The sequence below is a fragment of the Arvicanthis niloticus genome, chromosome 13 (genome assembly GCF_011762505.2).
Source record: "Arvicanthis niloticus isolate mArvNil1 chromosome 13, mArvNil1.pat.X, whole genome shotgun sequence".
Classification (NCBI taxonomy): Eukaryota; Metazoa; Chordata; class Mammalia; order Rodentia; family Muridae; genus Arvicanthis; species Arvicanthis niloticus.
In genome coordinates this window covers 53,274,061-53,294,831 of record NC_047670.1, presented here as the reverse complement: position 1 = coordinate 53,294,831, position 20,771 = coordinate 53,274,061, and the positions used below count along the sequence as shown (strand labels likewise).

Genomic DNA, 20,771 nt, shown 5'->3' with positions numbered 1-20,771 from the left:
ACAATATTCCATATGTTTAAAAATAGAATAATGTAAACTTATTATAAGCTTAAAAGTAGCATATCTGAGAGACAATAAACATCAGTAATTGGACAGGTTACTTTTAAATCATTTACACAATATAGCAATGAAAAGTGAAAATAAATTAACTGAATATTATATCAACTACCGTGACAGGAAGCTAAAGCAGTGATTTGAAAAAAGGCAATTGCTTGGAGTGTTTATGTGTATAAGATGAGTACATGAGAGCAGTGGAAGGATCAGGGATTTAAGGCAGGCTTTGTCTAGAGAGCAAGTTAGAAAAGATTATGATGAGATGAGTGTGTGTGTGTGTGTGTGTGTATGTGTGTGTGTGTGTGTGTGTGTGTGTGTGTGTGTGTATGTGTGTGTGGGGGGGACATGCCTTTTTCTTAAGCGTTTAATTTTGAGACACCATCTTGTTAAGCAAGTCAAGCTTGCCTTGAATGTCCTCTGCATCCCAGGATGGTTTTGAACTTTTGGTCCTCCTGCCTCAGCCTCCTGGGTCCTATGTTAGGAGTTTATGACCTCTAAATGCCTTTCCCCTCTGCCTCACTGCCTCTCTCAGCTTCCCTAACCAGCTCCATTTTATACACAAAAACACTGAGGCCAAGAGAGGCCTACTGACTGGCTCAAGGTCACTCAGGGACAGCGTCAGGTCTGGGCTCTCTTCTTACTATCCTGGGCTTTGGACCTCCATGAGGAAGGGGAAGGGGGAGGGGCATCAGCTCAGGATCTGCCTGCTGGGAATGGGGCAGAGAATCCTTGAGTTAATGTACGTCACCCCACAGGACTAACCACACAAATATCACTGGATCTTCAGGTCCTCCTACCGCCAGCGCCCTGGACCGCAGCAGCTCTGTATCCTGTTCCCTGCCGCAGCAGGTGGAAATAGCGTGAACTAAAGAAATCTCACCAGCAAAGATAACAGCTGAACGCTTGTCTCCTGGCAGAGAGTGGCTAAGAGAGTGCTGACCCACAAATACATGGGTTCCTGCCCCCCTCCAGGGACTGGAAGGCAGAGTGGGCTTTGGACATAAGTGTGCATGATTGACCAGGCTGTGCGAGCCTGGACAAGTGACTTGGCTTCTCTGAACCTCAGTTTTGTTCATCTGTGAAAAGAGAATAGGAGATTCGTTTGGGGAACATATGTATAAGTGTAGCATGCATGAGTGTGTCTTGCTGGAGGCTGTGAGCAATTATTAAAATCTGAGGGATAGAAGGGACAAGGGACAAGATAGTATGGGGATACATCATCAGCCTTTGTGCCAGACACCTGGTTTCTGTCACAAAAAAATAAAAATAAAAAATAAACTAATTAAAGAAAAACAACAACAAAAAGGGTTTGAGGAGATGGCAGTGTCAATAAAGTGCTTGGCACATAAGCCTGAGAACCTGAGTTCAGATTCCCAGCACCCACATAAAAATCTGATGGCTTTAGGAGAGAAGCTGGGATAGGCAGATTGCAGGAGAGTTGTTCTGACTGAATCAGTGAGGCAGTGCCCTCGGGTTCAGTGTCTCAAAAGATGTGGACAGAGATTGAGGAAGACACATGACATCAACCTATGCACATAACACACATGCACACACACACACACACACACACACACACATACACAGAGACACACACAGACACACACACACACTGAGGCTGGAAGGCAGTTCCACTGTATGTGGTTTCTGACTTTAGAATGTCTATTGGGTGTAGGCGACTGGGGTGGAGGGGTCTCAAGTCCAGAAAAGCCACTTTGAGTCTCAGAATATTCTCAAGAAGTGTGATGTCCTCAAGGACACTGGCCTCTCAGGGGACCTCCGTTATCCTGCACAGCTGTCCACTCCAGGACCCTCCTCGGTGACTGTTTCCTGGGCTCCAAATGCCAGGATTTCACACCCATCTATCCAGAGCCAGTTCCTCTCCATGTGAGTCTCTCACAGTGCTGACACACCTCACCCTCTAAGTTTGCAGTGTCCCTTGAGGCCCAGACCCAGGCCTCCCCTGCTCTGCACAGTGATGGAGAACCTTGTCCAGCTCCTCACAGCCAGTGAAACCTAATGCCAGCCTTCCCCATCAGACCAATCCTACCCAGCACAAGACCAACTCCCTCTTTCCAACAGAACTTGGACCGGAGAGTTTCTAGTGCAGCAGGGGACTGCCCTTTTGTAACCCTCCAGGGATGTCAGTCTGAGAAGGCAGCCAGTGTAACACCAGGTGTGGTTGGGGAATACAGAGGAAGAGCATCCTTATTGGTCTGGATCAAGCCATATCTGAACCTTTATAGATCTGGCAAATCTCCCCTCATCTTAAGGCAGACTGAACTGCACTGTCCTGTCATTTAGAGTCAAAAGTCTTCACTGGTAAATTCAAACTTCTGATTTACACTCTTGTAAAGACTGACTAGGCTAAATAGTCAGGGCTGCCAGGATTACCATGGACTTGGAGCAGAAGGGCTGGAAAATGTTTTAGGATCACCTCTTCGGGCTTTAGGACACAACACTGGCTTTCTAGCTGTGTGGCCTTGGACAAGGTTCTAAACATCTCTTAGACTCTATCTCTTCAAATTTCTGAGTTCTAGGTAAGGGTTCAGTGAAGAGATATGCCTGGATCACGAGACATACAGTAGGCACTCAATAAATGTACCCTGGCAATGCGGTTCATCTAGCATTGCTTACTTACAGAACAGAAGGACATGCTGGTTGCCAGGGCTTCCCTCTGGTGGAGCTTGCCCCTGCGCCATCTATTGCTTTTATTCAAGAAAGAAATTCAACAAAGAAAGAAACATTGAATCCAAAGGAATCTGGGTTTGAATCATACTTCTGCCTTTGTGACTTTAAGCAAAATGACCAGCCACTCTGAGCCTTATTCCTTCGTCAGTTAAGTGGGAAAGGCATTTCTACCTGTTGAGAAGACATGAGGATGAACACTGTGCCCCGCACAGTATCCTGCAGGCCAGGCAATTGTTTACCAGCCTTCGTCAAGATCTTCCTCAAGAGTGCTCCACCAACCTGGCTGGAGTCCAGTCTCCCTGAGCTCAGTCTTGCCTATGACTCCCACTCCCAGTCATCCATGATGAGATGGAAGCCCTGAACCCAGGCCCTGACCTCCCTCCAGGTGTCCTGAGTGTCTTCCAAGGTGTGCCCAAGTCAACACAAAGGCCTGGCTGCCATGTCCTCTTGGTTGGATTTGGGTCTGCCAATCTGACCTTGGCCATAGTGGGCTGTAGATACAATGCAAGTTATAATCAAGTCCTGGTGTTTTCTCCCTGAACCCTGAAGCTGCCGTCTCTGAACTCAAAACCTTTGTAGACAGTCATGGAAAAATGAGTTATTTTGTGAGCTGTTGATCTTGATCATCGATCTGACCTATAGCCCCTAGGATTTAAAAACAAACAAACAAACAAGCAAACAAAAAACACTTCAAGAGATTAACCTGGGAGACTCTGGCCTAGTCCCCGCTTCCATCCAAGGTCCAGAGTGTGAGTGGATTGTTGGGGAGGTAGCTGACCTGTGGAAGGAAGCAGTAGGCTAGAAGTGAGCCTTTGAAGGGCATCTAACATGGCCTCTTCCTTCTAGTTCTCAATGCTCCTTGGCCTCCATGGGGTGAGTCATGCTACTGCACAAAGCTCTACCTGCTACAGGCCTGTAACAATGGGGCAGCTAAATGAGCCTGGCGCCTCTGAAACTGAGAGCCAGTCCTCCTCTTATAGATGGTCTTCTTGGTATCTGTCACAGGCAAATGCTAACACACAAGGATGTCCACCTGGTGTACTGGATACATTTCTTTTCACAGTGCATCCAGGCCCCAGCCAGGCTTCCCCACTGTGGACCACTGTCCAGTCTTTTCAGCTAACAGTGGGGAGGGAGGTGTGGGGCTTCCTCATCTCCTACCTTCCATGGGACTCTGGAACTCAGAAGACACTGCCAAGAATGGGACCCCAGAGCTGACCACGTCAACACCTGGAAGTTTGACTCAGGGTAGCAGAGAGGAGAGGAGCCTTTTGTGGTGTTATGTCAGACACTATAAATTCTTGTGAAACTCACCCATTCATCCACACGTCTCCAAATTCAGGCCTTCGCATGGCATCTGCAATCTGAGATATCAGAGACCCTTGGGAACCATGAAAGTGATGCACCTTTCTCCTTCCAAAGCACCCTTACCAGTGACATTTGGCATTGTCAAGTGTTCCCAGCTCCCTTCAAGTTCAAGCTTATGCCATATAGCAGGGTTACACAAAAGAAAACTGAGGCACTAAAGATGAGGCTTGTCCCAAAGTGGGCAATGCCTCTCCTTCCATCACACAGATTTACCACATGGAAGTGCCAGCCTGGGTCCCAGCAGCAGTGCCAGGGCTGTGTGCTACAGACCCACCACTCACACATCTCTGCCACAGGAGGTACCCACAATGCCTCAGGATATGGTAAGGAGATGGTATGTGTAAGAGGCCTGGCTTAGTCCCTTCATTCCAAGCAACCCCTGTTCCTTTCTTTCCCTCTTCCTTTTCTTGCAAACTTGGAACAAAGGCTGGCTACCACCTAAGGTGATCACGGAAGGCTTCATGCAAGAGGTGTGCCCTGCTTGGACCTTGGTGCTAGGTGCTGTAGGGAGGTAGAGGCCAAGGGTTATTAATAGGCTTGGCTCAATAGGCCTGGATGGGGGTGAATGTGATACAGACACCCAGCACCATGGCTGGGGAGTACCTGACACCGGAAGGGGAGGGGGCCAGGGGCTGGGGGAGCGCCACCTCCCAAAATAGCCAGGGCTGTAGACTATTTAAGTGTCTGTCCCACCACGAGTCTCATTTCCCAACAGGATCTCCCACCAGCCCATCTTTTCTGTATAGGCTCCGGCCTCTGCTCTTCCAAGGTAAGTGGTAGCCTCTGAGGTTGGAGGATGGAGAAGGCAGAATCGGGCCAATTGGAAGGGACAACCACGCTGCTATTTCTCTAGAATCAAAATGAAGGTTGTGGAGTATGGGACTCCTGGGTTCTCGCCCAGCCTCTTGGATGGCTTGAGTAAATCCTTGCCCCGAGGCTGGACCTCAGCTCTCCATCTGATGGACCTGAAAGGCAGAGCCATACATCTGCGGAAGTCTACTGGCTCCATCGGGGAGCAGAGAGCAGAGGGTGAGGCAAGCACATGGGTGACGAGTTGATTGGCTAAGCTGACATCATGCATGCTTCACTAAGGTTGTCTCAGGGCCAGGGAGGGAGGTTCAGCTGCTGGGGACTTGGTGACAGAGGGAGGAGGAGGAACAATGGGGAAATGGTGAGAACCTTTACCATAAGAGCCATTATGGGGCTCAGTTTGTAAGACTGAGGCTGGGGCATGAGGAAAGATATTTAAGAGGTTTACAGCACACCAAGTCACACCAATAAGCTGACCCTGCTCTGCCTCTGCCTCGATATGGGTCTTTAGGCATTTAGAGACTCCTGGCTCATGATAGCACAAGGGTCTTTAGTTGAGATGCTGTAACTAGGCCACAGGATAAAGAGAGCCTGGATTAGAACTGTCAGCACAAAAGCCTGGCACATTGGAGCTCGCAGTCCAGCTGGGAACAAGGGGCAGAAGCTGAGGCCACTATGTCAACTGAGGTAGGAGCCATAGGAGCTAAGGCAGCTGAAGGGTCCAGGACAGATGGGGAGTCTGGAGGAAGCCTCATGCCCAGAGCCATGAAGTCAGGGGCTGCAGTCTAAGAGCCTTGGAAGCCAGCTGCCAGGCTCTGGACCGAAGATGCTGACTCACCAGGAGGGAGCAGCTGGAGCCAGGCACTCCTAAAGTTTCCAGGAGGGGCAGCCTTCCAGGGCTCCGCCAGGGGAGACGGTGTTGACAGCAAGTTGTCAGGCAACTTGAGCTACTGGGCAGCTGGGAAGCTGTCCCTCGGTCCCCAATATCATCATCATCCCAGACACTGCCCACCTGCCTCAGGTCCCACATAGAGATCCACCCATCTTTAACACAGCACAAGCAGGCCACAGCCCTGAGATAAAGGTTATAGCCCAAGGTCATGGGGGGATCCAGTGTGGCTCACATCTAGAACTCTATGTGTATGTCTAGTGCTCGTACACTTCGAAGGCTGTTAGCCACCGTCTGAATCTTTGGGAGACCTGAGGGAAGTAGGTGGCGCTGTTCTCTGCTCCCAGGAGATAGAAAGTGTCCCGGTTCCCAGAGATGATACTCTGGTCACAAAACCTGGTAGTCTAGAAAGTATGGTCTGATGGTACCATCCCTTATCCCCAAAATATGGCCAACTTGAAAGATGGATAGCTATTCCACGGGGCCTCCCTCACCTTAGCCTCTCTAACGGGAGTCAGATAGAACACAACTCAGCGGTGGTGGTGGCCCTGGAGACCAGAAAGTGTGAGAAAAGGGTCCCTGACAGATAAACTGGCGCTTTCCTCCCAGAAACCAAATCAAGTTTCAGAATGTGGTCAGGTGAGGGATGGAGCCCAGACAGAGAGCCTCTGCCGGTAGGTCGGATAGTCTACCTCCTCCCTGGGTCCTGCGGCTTAGGTTTCAAGTTCTTAGCATTCAGATTTTTCGCGGCATAAATTTGCATCCAGGACAAAGGACAGGAGGCAACTGGAGACAACTGGAGAGACAATGAGTGCAAAGCCAAGGCTCCCCTCTGGGGTGGAGGCTGGTCAGAATCATTTTTTTCCCAGCGAGAGGACATTATCCGAGTTGCCCAGATCGGAGCCTCACTGCCTCCTGTATGCCCTTGACAACAGCAGAACTCTCCAGTCTCTGCTGGTGGCCTCTTAGATCTGGAGATGGCCCCTGGTGGTGGAGTCTTAGTTGAGCCTTCCAAATGCGTAGGACCCCATGGGCGTGTGGCCCCGCTCGGCTTGGCGGTCCGGCGGGACTGAGCTGCTGAGCTGTGCGCGGAGCCGGGCGCCCCCTGGCGCGGAGCCAGGACGGGGCGGGCGTGCGCCTGGCACGCGACACTGCAGCGCTGGTCATATGAGCAGAAAGGATGAGAAGAACACTTTTTAATCTTTTCGCACTTGCTCTGCCCGCTCAAACAGTTGCAGGATGTCGATGACAGACTTGCTCAGCCCTGAGGACATCAAGAAGGCGATAGGAGCCTTTGCTGGTGAGCAGTGCACTCCCCTGCCCAGCCCTGTCCCCTTGCCCTCTTCCCGCTCCTGGGGCACCCCGCATCCCTCTGTGAAGCCTTCCCAGTTTCTTCCCTCACGCACCGGTCTCCATCCTCTGGGTTGGCTCCTTGGTCCTTTGCTTTCCAAGAGCTGCACGAATTGTGCTCCTTGACTGAGCCACACAAAGTTGAGGGCGCGAAAGAGTGGCCTCTCCGGGAGGATTCACGAGGGTCCAGGACCAAACCCTAAGACCAGGGTGGGAAGAAACAAGAGCCCAGGCTTCCTCTCTGAGAAGTGTAGAAGGATCCCCAAGCCTGAGCTTTCTCTTCAAGAGACCCCTTTCCTCTACCCCCCTCCCCAACAAGACTTTTCCTGGAAGGTAACCCATCGGTGAAGATCCCCTCCCAGGACAGACCTGAGGGCACAGTGACCTTTCTGCATCAGGCACCTAGCCTGGTCAGCCCGTCACAGCTCCCCATCAGTACCCCAGCATCTAATCCTTTTAGGTAGTCCAAGAGAGGGGTACCCACTCAGCTGTGTGATCTCTTTCCTCTGCCTGAAGAGCTTTGATGCTCTTCACTGTCACTCAGGTAGGGAAACAGACTGGGATAGGATGAAATACGTACAAGGTCACCCAGTTCAGCACAGGAAGAATGAGATCTGAGATGACCTCAGGTCTCGGTGCCCCACCTTGGTGTGTAAGAGGACAAAACAGCTTTTTTTTTTTTTTCCCTCCAATTCCATGCTGAGGGAAGACCATAGTTCTTAAGAGTTTCTGTACTGAGAGCCACTCCCATCTGCTTTTTTATATAGCCTCGGTTTCCTCCAGGCTCACACAGGGAGCCCCCTCCCCCTGGAGCACTGGATAACCCATTCACAGTGCCTTGAGCCAGCTTGTCACCTTGGGATGAAACTCAGCTTGAGTTTTTTTGAAGTCCTTCATCCCAGCCTCAGCCGCTGAAATGGGTCTCGGAGTTTGTGCAGGACTTCTGGGTCCTTCCCTCCCCCTCCCATGATGTGACCTTGACAGAAATGTGTCCTCTCAGAGTTGATTTTCTAACAACAGTATGTGGCCATGAGAGAAAGCTACTTTTCCATCCACCCCGTGCCCATACGCAGCCCACCCAGCCCTCACCCAAAAGGCTTCATAGAAATACAGTTCTTGAAAGGCCAACATTCTCCGTGTGGCTCCTCAGTGTGTGGATGGGGGAACCAAGAAGGTCCGACCTTGGGCAGAGCATCCTTTCCTAGCTGGGCTCCCTCTGCCCTCCTGTCCCCCACAACCATGCAGGGGTGCCCTTTAATAAATGCTACAATATCCTTTCCCTGACTTTCCCAGTGCCCCTCCCCCATCCTTCTTTAACCTCCTCTTTCCCTCCCCCCAACAGCTCCAGACTCCTTCGACCACAAAAAGTTCTTCCAGATGGTGGGCCTCAAGCAAAAGAGCCCAGATGATGTGAAGAAGGTGTTCCATATTCTGGACAAAGACAAAAGTGGCTTCATTGAGGAGGATGAGTTGGGGTAAATCGAAGGGGGGCTGGTGATAACTTCCCAAGCTCCCATCTACCCCTCCTAGCAAGCAGGCTTTGCTTTGTCTCTGCAGGGCAATGCCCCAGGTACCAGGGAAAGATACTTCCCGCTTCCTAGAGGGTCAAACCCTCAGCCCAGAGTGCAGCTAACTAGGTTAAACTATAGCCACTTAATATCGCTAATGGAATGGAGTTACTTAATAATTTAATACCAGTGAAGGAGCACTTATTCTGGCTGCCTCCCACCGCAAGCAAAGCCAGGAGACAGTCTCCTCAGAGTGTCATTGATTTCCGTGTGTCTGAAAGGCACCTTCACTGGTCTGGTCTGCAGACCCCACGCTTCTGGACCAGAACTGCAGCTAAGCAACTTCTGGGTAAGCCAGGGAGGCAGAGGCAGCTCTGGATCTTCAGGGTCCTTGGAGCCAAGCTCAGAGGAGACCGTAAACCCGCATCAGCAGAGAGCCCTCTGCCCTAACCCTCCTCAGCCACCTGGTCTGTATCTGATGGCCCAGCTGTGCCTTCTGTTGCTTTCTAGCCAAGACTGTTTTGAATTTTGTTAGAAACAGGAGGCAGAAGGTGTTCGGAGATGCATTTTAAGTAGGAACCCCTTCAGCCTATCCTGTCTTTCCTCCAAACTTTACCCCAAGGGCACCTTCTTCTAGAACCTTCTTTCATCTACTTACGTATGCCTGACAAGTACGTGTGCATGCTAAGTGCTCCTCATCATCTCTAGGGAGCCTCCTAACTCTTCCTTCACCGCGGTAGGAGGCACGAGTCTCCTCTGCCTCCTCCATCTGGGTGCCCATCACTCCATCAGACATGAGCAGGAGATCTGTCTGTGGGAACTTGCCCTCTTCCCCATTTACACAGAAAGCTTATTACAACCACTGTGGTGACCCCAGTTTTTATATATTTACTGGATAGACAAAGGCAAGTGTCTCCAAAACTGGGGTCAACCCTGCATAGAGGGCTGTCACCCATCCCACACCCACCAAGGCAAGCCAGAACATGCCACCAGGCCAACCCAGCTGCACACAGGTCTACTACCACCTGCCACCTGTCCCGGCTTCCCTAACCTTGTAAGGATGCCAGCCCACCATCCAACGAGGTTCCGCCAGTGACCTTGACCTGACTTCCTTCCTCTCTTTTCTCCCCCAGGTTCATTCTGAAGGGCTTCTCCTCAGATGCCAGAGACTTGTCTGCTAAAGAAACAAAGACGCTGCTGGCCGCTGGGGACAAGGATGGGGACGGCAAGATTGGGGTTGAAGGTGGGTAGCCGTGACCATAACTCTGGGAACGCTGGGACTCTGGGGTATGTGGCTGTTGAAAATTTGGTCTGTTGAAAGGAATGGGAGATAAGGAGAAAAAAAAGAAAAAACCCATAGGTCAGAAAATTCTGCCAAGTCCAAGTCTGCCAGGCAGAGAAACCTGGCTATGTCTGTTTTCCAAAATTCGAACAACCCATAAGGAATGCTTCCCCCTCCCACACTCCCACTTTCCCTTTGGGTAAGGAAATGTGGGAGGGAAAATTGGAGAATTTCCCTACTTTTTTTTTTTTTTTTTTTTTTTTTTTTTTGCTTAGTTTCTGATCCAGGATCTGCCTACATTGGCTGTGTGACCTTGGGCAGTGTCTGTCCTTCTCTGGGCCTGAGGCTCATGTCTGCAACCAGAGGAGATAGGCCCACTGATCCCCCTAGGACCCTCAGGCCCTTGTATCAGATTCCAAGAATGGAAATTCCTTATCTACTGCCCTGCCCCGAATCTCACCCTGGTGTCCTGTAACCTCAGATAAGTTTTTGGCTTCATTCAGATTCCTTCCATCATTGTAGGAGAGCCAGGAAAGAACTGCCGACCAGCACCCAACTCCCAGCTGGGAGTTAGGATGTGCTCTTCTGCAGCTTTGCGCTGAGCCCAGGCACAGGCCTGCTGGCCCACTACCCCATATCCTTATTTGGTCAACCTGTCTGGCATCTGTGGGGCACATGCCAGAACTGTCAGCTTTCTTAGTTTCGTGACCCAACAGGGTGATCATGGCCTTAGCGTGGTTCAGAGAGCTAGGACATGGGGTGACAGGGCTTTCAAGTCTAGTCTGAATGTGTCTGAGCGGCGTGCTCTGCCACATGCTTGTATGGTGGCCCTTTCTGCCAACACAAAAGGAAACTGTATTTAGGTGCCTCTGGGGCTCAGACCCCACCCAGCCTTTCTCGGGTCTTTCTAGTCATATAACCTTGGCAGGCCTCAGCACTTTCATCTCTGGGGGGAATGATGGCTTTTCTCTCAGGAGGAGAGAGCTAATATGTAAAGTGCTTAGGACAGGACCAGGTAGAGTATATAGCAAGTGCCTTCTGTGTGCCTGTTAACTTAAAAAAAAAAAAAAAAAATGGGGTGGGGGGAGGGGCCTAGATAACATTTGCACTTCAACCCCCAGGGTCTATCGGAGAATTGAGGCAAGTGCTTAGTAAATCACCTGATGATGAGCTGAAAGTCCTGACTCCCACACTCACTTTGCTTTGGCTCCTCATCACAAGTGACGTTGGACACATCCCCTGCCCATACCCGGGTTCTCTTGCCTGGCACATGGGTTGTGGCAGGAGCTCATGTTGAGTCCTGTAAGTGGTGTGGACACAGATTGCTTTGGACAAAGTGCAAGATTCCGAAGGGACTCCGAAACTTTGAAAGAGATTTTTAATGAAAGCAAGAATGAAGTTCAGCTGCAGGGCGTGCCTTGGCCACGGGACATGGCTGTTCTTCTTTTGGGTGGCAGGAAGAAGGGACCTCTTAAGAGACCTGAGCAGAAAGTGTAGGAGAGGCTCTTAGCGGCTTGACAGCTCTTAGTGATTCTGCTGGCAGCTGCATTCATACCCCTGTCTTCTCAGATCCATGCCAAGCATGGCTTCCACTGCAACTCAGTTTGCCCCTACTCCCATTTCTGAGATGCAGCTCGGAGCTGGGTCTTCGGAGATGGGAGGCAGGGTCTTCAAGCTGGCTGCTCCCTGCCAACCTAAGTGAAGAAGAAAACCAGGGCAAGCAGTTCTTGACCTGGTTCCCTCCTGCCTCCCTGGCCCTCGGCCATATTGGGTCTTATAGAGCCAACTAAACTCTTTCAAAGACTCATAGGCAGTTGCCAAGAAGCAATGCAAACCCTACCATCAGGGTAGTGGATTTTGAAGTGCTCACACAGTGTGGCAATGGCCCTGAAAGGGTTTCAGCAAGTACTTAGTAACACCTGTTGCCTGAGGGGAAAGTCAGGACTCCCACACTCCACTTCCTTTCTGCTCTTCACAAATGACCTACCATCACATAAAATAAAGATAATTAGGACAGGGGCTGGAGAGAGACTCAGTGGCTAAGAGCCTTGGCTGCTCCTCTAGAGGACCAAGGTTCAATTCCTAGCACCCACATGGCAGCTCACACCTGTCTATAATTCCAGTTCCAGGGGATCCATCGCACCAGGCATTCATGTGGTGCACATATCTGTACCTACAGGCAAAATACCCATAATTAGGACAAGGGTATAGCACCATGTCCTGATAAGGAATCCTTGAACAGCAGGCCTATGATCCTGAGCTGCGGCTTCATGGGTAAAACACCCATGAAAACATGGCATCATTGAAGGCAGTGCCCAGAGCTTATTTAGTAAGTACCAAATGACTGGTACTATGTACTGTTCATGATGTACTGTACATGTTCTGAGTATGGTCCTGTGTACACAACACACACACACACACACACACACACACACACACACACACACACGGTCATTCAGTAAGCCCAGGACCAAAGGTGTACTGAATCCCAGACATTTTTGGATTTTGGATTCACACAGTGTGGCCATGGCCCTGAATGGCTTTCAGATTTCCAGATTTGGTATTAGGTACATTGGTCCATGTCCAGGCAGCTGAGACATGGAAGCCAGAGGCTAGCATACTACAGGTCAGGATCCAGCAGGCAGGGACAGGCCCAGGCATGATCCTAGTACCAGTGAACCCACTGAGGCAGGGATGGTTAGGAAAGGTTTTCAGACTGGTTTGCCAGGATTGACCAAGAGCTACTCCTTAGGCATGTAGTATGTCCCAGGCTGGAGCTGGGCTGTGTGGTGTTATCTCCTTTTCTCCTGGGATGACAGAGGGACATCCATCCAGAAAAGGCAGCTCGAGGAGGCCAGGGTCACACTATGCTCAAGATCCAGGCTTCAACCGTAGTCTATCTGACAGCACAGTGGAGGCCTAAACCAAGCTGTGCAGCCTGCATAGCACTTCAGGGTCCTGGAGGAGCAGGACAGCAGGGACGAGAGAGGGTTCGAGGGTGGCACTGTGGCATGAGGGCCCTAGCCTGTGCTTGCCTTGTGAAGGTGCACATGCCCCCCCTTCCATAACCCAGCTTCAGAAGGATTGATGCCAAACAAGAGTGCCATGGGAGGAGATAGAGTTCTCTGGGGCCCAGAATTTTCTGTGACCAGAGAATCTTGAGCCTCACCTCCAGCCTGAGGATGCTTCAACTTCTGGTGGACCCAGGCAATTCACAGTGCCCACCCTGGTCTTTAGAACCAAGGCTAGATCCCCATCCTGTCTCTGAGGTTCTTCCACTGCACGAAAGACCTTGAATCGGGACTTGGCCTCAGCCGTGAGGCCCTCAGCGCTGTCCTCCACTGACTTCTCAGCTGCCTGTGACGTGGATAGCATTAGGGCTCCCACTTTAGAGGCAGGGATAGTGGGGCTCGGAGGCAAGGAAGAGGGAGATGGGCAAGATGAGTGTGGAGGTCTGTTTGCTTGCAGCAATGGCTATTGCTTCCTGTTCCACACCTGGGATGTGGTTGGAGTTTAGTGAACACCTAACATAGATGGCGTTAGATCCTTACCTTGTGGCTTGCTTCTCTCCACCATGCTTGGATGTCCCTAAAGCATCTTCTTTTTCCCTTCTTCTGTTCTCAACCCAGCACCAAGAAGAAGGCTGGGGGGGGGGGCGTGTTGATGGGCTAGGGGCTTGTAGCCACAGGTGCTCTGGAAGTGCAGAGCCAGCGATGGCTGCTCTCCTCCACTCTTCTTGACTCTCCAAAGAGAATGATGTTTCTGTGGTTCTTTAAGAGCCCGATTGCAGGAAGGGAGAAGGAAGACACCGTTATAGCAACGCTCCTTCAGACTCTGGTATCTAGGGCAGCTACTTCCAGGAAGTTTAAAGGCATTTATAGATGTGATCAATTGCTAGTGGCCACCCTAAAAGGCTGGGACCCAGCAGGGAGGGGGAGGGGAAGCAGAAAAGGAGAGAGAGAGAGAGAGAGAGAGAGAGAGAGAGAGAGAGAGAGAGAGACCACAAGGGGGGAGGGGCAACAGCCCAGCTGTGGCCCTGAAGTCCAGACACAGATACACCAGTGGCATCCACTTCTCAGCCATGGATCTCAGGCTGGGCTGGTTCCTCTGGTTCCCACCCAGAAATGTTTGCTTCCTGAGTGGGGCCCAAGTGCCTGCAATTTTAACAAGTTACATGGTAGTGCTGATGGACCAGGGAACCCCACAGAACTGGGGCTTCTCGGTAATTCTAGAAAACAGGGGCTGTTGCTATCCCCTTTACAAGTGAAGCCACAAAACATAGAAGGTTATGTGGTACCAGGGACCCCTCAGGAGGGCTGAGCTTGGAGGTTCTGCCAGGACCCTGTGTTATTTACTTCTCTACAAAGTGTGTCCCCAGCCTGGCTTTCCACACTCAATATGCAAGGAATGCATACCAGACAGGGATGAGGTTAGCATCCAGCCAGCTGCTTCCTGTGTGCCGGGGCGGGGCGCTACAGCCATGTCTCCCCAATCCAGCTCAGACCCCACAGAGCTTCACCACAGAGCTTTGTTCTCTGTGCAGACAGAGAAACTGAGCCTTGGGAAGCATAGGAGCTTGCTTCTTTGCCCACTGAGTCTTAGATGGATCTGTACACCACACGCCTCACAGTTGGGCATCCTTCCACCTGTGACCCAGGACCAGTGACGGTTCTGCTTGCCTGTGCTTTCTGCCAGCTGCAGCTTCCAGCGCCTGTGCTCTGGGTTTTCTCCTTTGGTTGAAAACGTAGTTGTTGTTGTTGTTGTTGTTGTTGTTGTTGTTGTTGTTGTTATAGGAATGGAGCCCTTCTGTTTCCTTCTGGCAAAGTCCTTGGCAGCCTACTTGGGGGTCGGGGGTAGTGATGGTCATGTGTCACAGGCGGTGAGAATCAGAACTTCCTGTACATAGACACCAACCCCAAAACAGCCTGGCTTTTCCACCTTCTGGGCATCCGTTCCCTCATCTACAAAGTTGGTGTAAATACACACCTCTTGGCCTTCTTGCTTTGACTTTATAAGCCACCCTGCTCCTCTTTTTAAAAGGAATTACATCCTAATCCACACAGAAATGGAACTGAGCGTGAGATGGGGGAGACAGGGCAGGAAGGACAGGAGACCCCTGCCTCACTGTGATCTGCTCCCGTGGGACTTGATATGAGGGTACCCATGAGGGACAGCCCACAGCCCTGAGGTGGACAGTGTCTGGTCATATCTCACTGTACCCTCACAGCAGCCTCCAGAGGCCAGGAGACAAGGGCCACAGTCCTCACTGAGAGGTGTGTAAACTGAGGCCCAGTGAATGTTGAGGGCCAGGGCATGCCCTTGTTGGGGTGCGACCTGGATCTCCTTTGCACATGCTTCCTCCCCAACGCCGAGCTGAGCGTTTGGAGTTATAAATGTTTCCGTACTTAGCAATCTGCTCCTCTATTCCCGGGCGGACTTCCGCTAGCTCTGGCCTTATGCTGCGCTAGATAAGATGGAGCAGAGAGAGGACACGGCACTACTTATATAACCGGCCTCCTGAAAAATGGAGCAGCGGTCAGAGTGGAACAAGACGTCCTCTCTCCATTTACTCCTCTCCTTCCACTGCTAAGGCTGCAGCTGGAGTCAGATGCAGGGCTGTTCCAATCAGTCTTTGATCAGAAATGCAGCCAGCCTCCAGCCAAGCCTCCGTTAGCCTCCTCACGGCTGAGACCCAGCCTCAGTTTCCCCATTTAGATCACGAGGATCAGAGCCTGGGAGGACGAAATGGGATAAGGTAGCTGGACCGGTCTGGCAGAGAGAGAGTCCCTGAGACTGTTGATGCCACCTCCCTGTGGCTGCTGGCTTGACCCCAGGTGACCCTGCCTCCTCATTCTGCAGCAGGAGAAAGTGATCCTGTTTGCGGCACCCATCTATAAGAAACTGAGCCCCGTAGCTATTTTGAGGCGAGGTGAGGTGATAAACCAGGAGCTAGCCCTTGCTATGGTCATCAGAACAGAGGGAAGGCAGGCCTTCCAGACGCTGACTCCTTGAGTCTCAATTTCACTTGGGGCTATCAGCCTTTGCTGGCCTCACCTGTCAAGAGCTTCTAAATTTGTCCCATCCCCACAGCACCCAGGACTGGGGCAGCCCTAATTAGGCTAATTTCAGTTTCCTAAGGGAAAGAGCAGAATGGCCTGACCTCCCTGCCTCCCTCCTGCTATGCTCCCTTGTGTCTTCCTCTCTTTCTGATTGGACAAGGAAGATAACAGAAAGTGTCCTCAGGGTGGGGGTGGGGGACACTGGGGCTGGTGCTGTTCTTATATGTCTTGCAGGAGAACATTCTAGATTTTCCTAAAGAAGCCATGTTCTTTGCACCTCATCTGTAACTGACTTGGTTGTGCTCATTCAGCGAGCCAGGTGCCTCTCATCTGCGTCCCACGAAGTCTTTCTCACTACCTTGTAGCTGTCCCCATTTTACCAATGAGGAGACTGAGGTGGGGTTCTAACTCGGATTGTGTCAGGAGGTTACACCAGGTTGGCCGTTGGGTGTTTGGGTTTCCTAGATGGTCTGACTCCATCCTGCTTGACCTTTATTTGAGGGATTGCTGAAAGAGGTTGTTACACCACTGCCTGATGTGCTGTGGAGGTCCAAGGGTGGTGGCGTTACCAAATGCTACCAAAAGCCACCCTCTCCTATGTGCCAAGCGCTCTTGTGTCCTTCCTTGGCTGCTCTTCAGGGAAGCTGTGTGAGTTGGCATTATTCCCACTTCACAAAGCAGAACCCTGGGGTTCAGACAGGCAGCATGGTGGCCCATGGCTACCTAGCCAGTAATAATACAAGTCAGGGTGGCTTCGAGGTCATGGGCAGGTGCCTAGATGGGGACAGGTGATGACCCACACTAGCAATGGGAGTGATAAGGACAGAGGAAGGTTACAGATCCCTTTTGCTGTGCCAGGGAGCAGTTGGGCATCTGTGGGTTGGTCTAGTGGCTTGAGGTATAGAAGTGACTTGACAACAGCACTTCCAGGAGCTGAGGGCTTTCTCTGCACTAGGCCTGTGATGGGGAATTGTGACTGTGGTGGTAGCGGGGATGAACACCGCCAAGAAGCAGCTAGACTCCTGGGCTCCATTTTAAAGATGAGGAAATGGGGGCAGGAGAGTCTAGGCAAACTTGCAAGGAGAGGAACTTCACCCCCGCCCCCTCCCTGTTTGCTCCAAATGCCAAGTTAGACCAGGAAGGACCCTTTCCAGCTGGGACAGGAGGGATGAGGAAACATCTGGTCCAGGGAACCAAGAGGATGACAGAGCACAGACCCCCACCTCCACCGTCCTACACCTGGTTTGCTTCTGGGACCCGACTGACAAATCTGTTGACTTAGACTTCCAAGGTCTCTGTGTTTGTCATTTGCTTCTTCTTTGGGGTAAGAGGGTACGTTTTAGAGGAGACCTTTGCACAGAAAGCTGTTAGTTGATTGGCAGTTCCTAATAGCGCTGCCTGGAGGCAGTCAGGAAGTCCTGAAGTACACTGGCCCTGCTTTCAGTTTGTCTACAGTGCCCTGATCACGGTTCTAGGGGGGGATAAAATTAGAATCCTGTGTTCCCTGCTAAAAGCCAGGCTCAGTGGCCTTAAGGACATCCGAGCAAACTCTCAGAAGATCCCTTGATCTGATGCATTAGGCTTTTGGAAACCTCCCAGGTCCAGCTCCCCAAAGCCCAGAAGCCCACTCTGGTGAGCTCTCAGCAATACCCCTGGTCCTCCAACACTGGCTGTACCCCCATCTTGTCTAGACCTCACCCAATCCTATGTAGCTCTCGTCTGATCCCAGCTCACCGGCAGGAGATGAGAGGAGTCTTGCTGAGGAGCAGTCAGGAGCCCACAATCCCTAGTGTGACTGTAAAGCCTTGCTCCCCTCTGATATCCTGTGAGCAACACTGGGGAATTTTATTTATTCACAGGATCTGGGCCGCTGGCCTGGTCATGAGGGTTCACACAGGAACTTTATGAGGCCAGAGGACAAATGACTGCCCTGTCCTTTATTTTTGATCTGATCCTAACTGCTTCAGCCTCTGTTTTCCTATCTGTAAAATGGGAATCATCTGTGCCACCCTTCACACCCCCCCCACTCCCCTTCCAGTCACTCAATGTCCAATTATTGTCCCCTGAAGAGTGTTAGGCCACTGGGAAAGAGATGAAGCAGAGAAATGGTGCAGGGGTAGGGGGACCGAAGAAAATAAGCCAGAACATAAACAAGACCATGTAGTTTGCTGTGCTAAGGCTGTGACGTCATAAAAATGGGCTAGTGTGCTAGAGCCAGCAGCGGCGATACTTGAACCAAGACATCTGTCACTCTATACTTACGTTAACAGAGGTCACAAATCTCCCCAGGAAGAAAGACTCTGAGAGTGGGTGTGACCACGTTAAAGCTAAGCTCTAGGGCTTCAGTTTCCCTACCAGTAAAATGCAAGCAAGAGTGTGTCTGTCTGTCCACGGTAGTTATAAGAATTCCATGAGGTAACACTCCCTGGATTCTTCCCACGTAGACATTTGGTGAATTCCTCGAAGACTGTCAACATGGATGACACAGACAGTGTTAATGAGAATTCTAACAACAGGATAAAGACAGATTGAGAGAACTACCCCTCCCTCCAGTCCTGCAAGCTCTTGGGGCTTATAGCTGAGACAGGTTCATTGACCCCGGCCTGGGGAGATTCTTTAAATGTTTGAGTCCCTATCAACTCCTCTCACCATTAAGTCTAGGAGCCTTCTGAGATTTCAGGAGCTTCTTCACCTGCATGGACTACACATCCAGGGACACCGCCTTAAGGTCAGGAGGTGTGGTGTCTGTTTCCCAGGTCTCAGGCTTTGTCTCCTCATAGAACCAGGACTGGGACAGCTGCATGGTACAGCTGATCTTGCTGGGGTCAATTTGAATTTTTAAAGCATTATTTATATTTGCACAATGTGACAGTAGCAGGAAGAGTCCCTTTGTCCTTCTCCCAGCCTCCCTGGGGTTAACATTTATGTAACCTCAGTACAGGGTGACACGTGAAGAGTGACATACACCCATGTCCTGTACTCAAACTGGGCTGACAGAGCTGACTTCAGGGGGGTTCCCAGTATCCTTTGGTGGCTTTTCAAAGCTGCTTCACACTGGTCTTTCATCCATCACTGGATCTACTCAGGGAATTGGCTCTGCCTCCCTCCATGGATGCAGAAGGGACAGAAGCATCCTAGGAATGTCTCCAGGAAGGGCCTAAACCTTTCACTGTCCTCACAAAGGAGCATTTCTAGAGGTGACAGGAATTGGTGGGCCAGAACTTCAGGGGGTTCTCAGAGACAACAATGGCAAATTCTATGTCTACTCTGACCTCTTGGTTCAAACAGCTGCTGTTCAAAGAATCTGCCGGGTTCAGAGCCTTCATTTCCTCATCCGCAGACTAGGCTTGGTGATAACTTGGTGAGCTGAAGCCCAAGGAGACACTGTACATGAAGGGTTTAAGATAACAGGCGCACAGCAGAGGCGTGGATGAGTGCTGGTGATAACAGTGTGTCATTTTCTCTTTTGCAGAATTCTCCACTCTGGTGGCCGAAAGCTAAGTGGCGCTGACTGCTTGGGTCTCCCACCTCTCCGCCCCCAACACCCCATCTCAGCTCTTCTTGCGGCCCTCCTGAGTTTCTGTTCAGTTTGTTTTATGTTATTTTTTACTCCCCCCATCCTCTATGGCCCTCGGATGACACCATTCTTCTGGAAAATGCTGGAGAAACAATAAAGGCTGTACCAATTGGATAAATGTAGGGAGGACCCAGGCCTGGTAGGGTATTGGTTTGGCACGTGTTTCTGAGGGCAGTGAGGGTATCTTAGAAAAAAAGTGAGAGTACAGAGTGTTCACATGGGCCACCTCATTCAATCTTTGTACCTTTCCCACAAGGGGATGGGGGTGATGGACCGTCCATCTTGAAGATACAGAGCTGCATTTTAAAGAGCGGAAGGGAAGGGGTTGAGTCCACAGGTGATTACTTTATGTACCTGAATAGGCCTTCAGGAATAGCTAGATCGAAGGACTCAAATGACACTCTACCAATTGCTTTTTGACTTTGCTGTGATAAAATACCTGATAAGAGAAACTTAAGGGAAGAGCGGTTTCTTTCGGCTCTCTCAGAGGGTGCGGTCTACCACGGAAGGGAAGCCCTAGGAGGCAGGCTATGCAGTAGCAGGCCACATTGTATCACAGTGTATCCACAGGTCAGGAAGAACAGAGGCCGGTACTCGGCTGGCTCTCTTCATTTTCTTCAGCCGAGGACTCCAGACCATGGGTGGCTCTCCCCACATTTAAAGGGGGTCTTCCTACCTCAGGCGAATCTACAAACTCCCACACCGGCACGCCCTTAGGTTTATTTCCTAGATGATTCTAGGTTGCCCTCAAGTTGGCAGGATGAACCATCACAAATACCCACAAAAGTGCCCTTCCTTGCTTGTCTCTGAGCCCTGCCTCCCTTCCTGCTAAAATAGTGATCAGGCCAGGCTTTCTCAAATCCCAGTGCTAGCAGGACTCCCAGGAAGTTCAAAGTGTGCGTACAGCAAGAACAGCAGACTCCTCCTTCCCCATCATTCCCGCCAAGGGCCCAAACTCAGCTGCACTTACTAACCTTGCTAAGGTTTCAGGAGCATGTGTTTGTAGAGGCGTTTGCAGGACGTCATTTGCAGGAGCCTTGCAAGGAATACACTGTCACAATTCCCTTGGATACTCAAAGAGCATGAGACTGGGGGAAGTTAAGTGTTTCTGTAGGGTCACACAGACAGAAGCAATAGAACCAGGACCCCCAAGTCCCAGATTACTCCCAGATTCCTGTGCCCCTCT

At 50.9% G+C, this 20,771-nt stretch overlaps 1 protein-coding gene across 1 annotated transcript; it reads left to right on the top strand.

Moving 5' to 3' along the window:
• The first annotated feature begins 4,780 nt into the window (after nt 1–4,780).
• Nucleotides 4,781–19,707, top strand: Pvalb (parvalbumin). Its single transcript, XM_034516835.2, has 5 exons — nt 4,781–4,879; nt 7,042–7,109; nt 8,502–8,634; nt 9,801–9,910; nt 19,481–19,707. The coding sequence occupies exons 2-5, from the start codon at nt 7,049–7,051 to the stop codon at nt 19,507–19,509; spliced, it is 333 nt and encodes a 110-aa protein (XP_034372726.1). The 5' UTR covers nt 4,781–4,879; nt 7,042–7,048; the 3' UTR covers nt 19,510–19,707.
• Nucleotides 19,708–20,771: the final 1,064 nt, after the last annotated feature.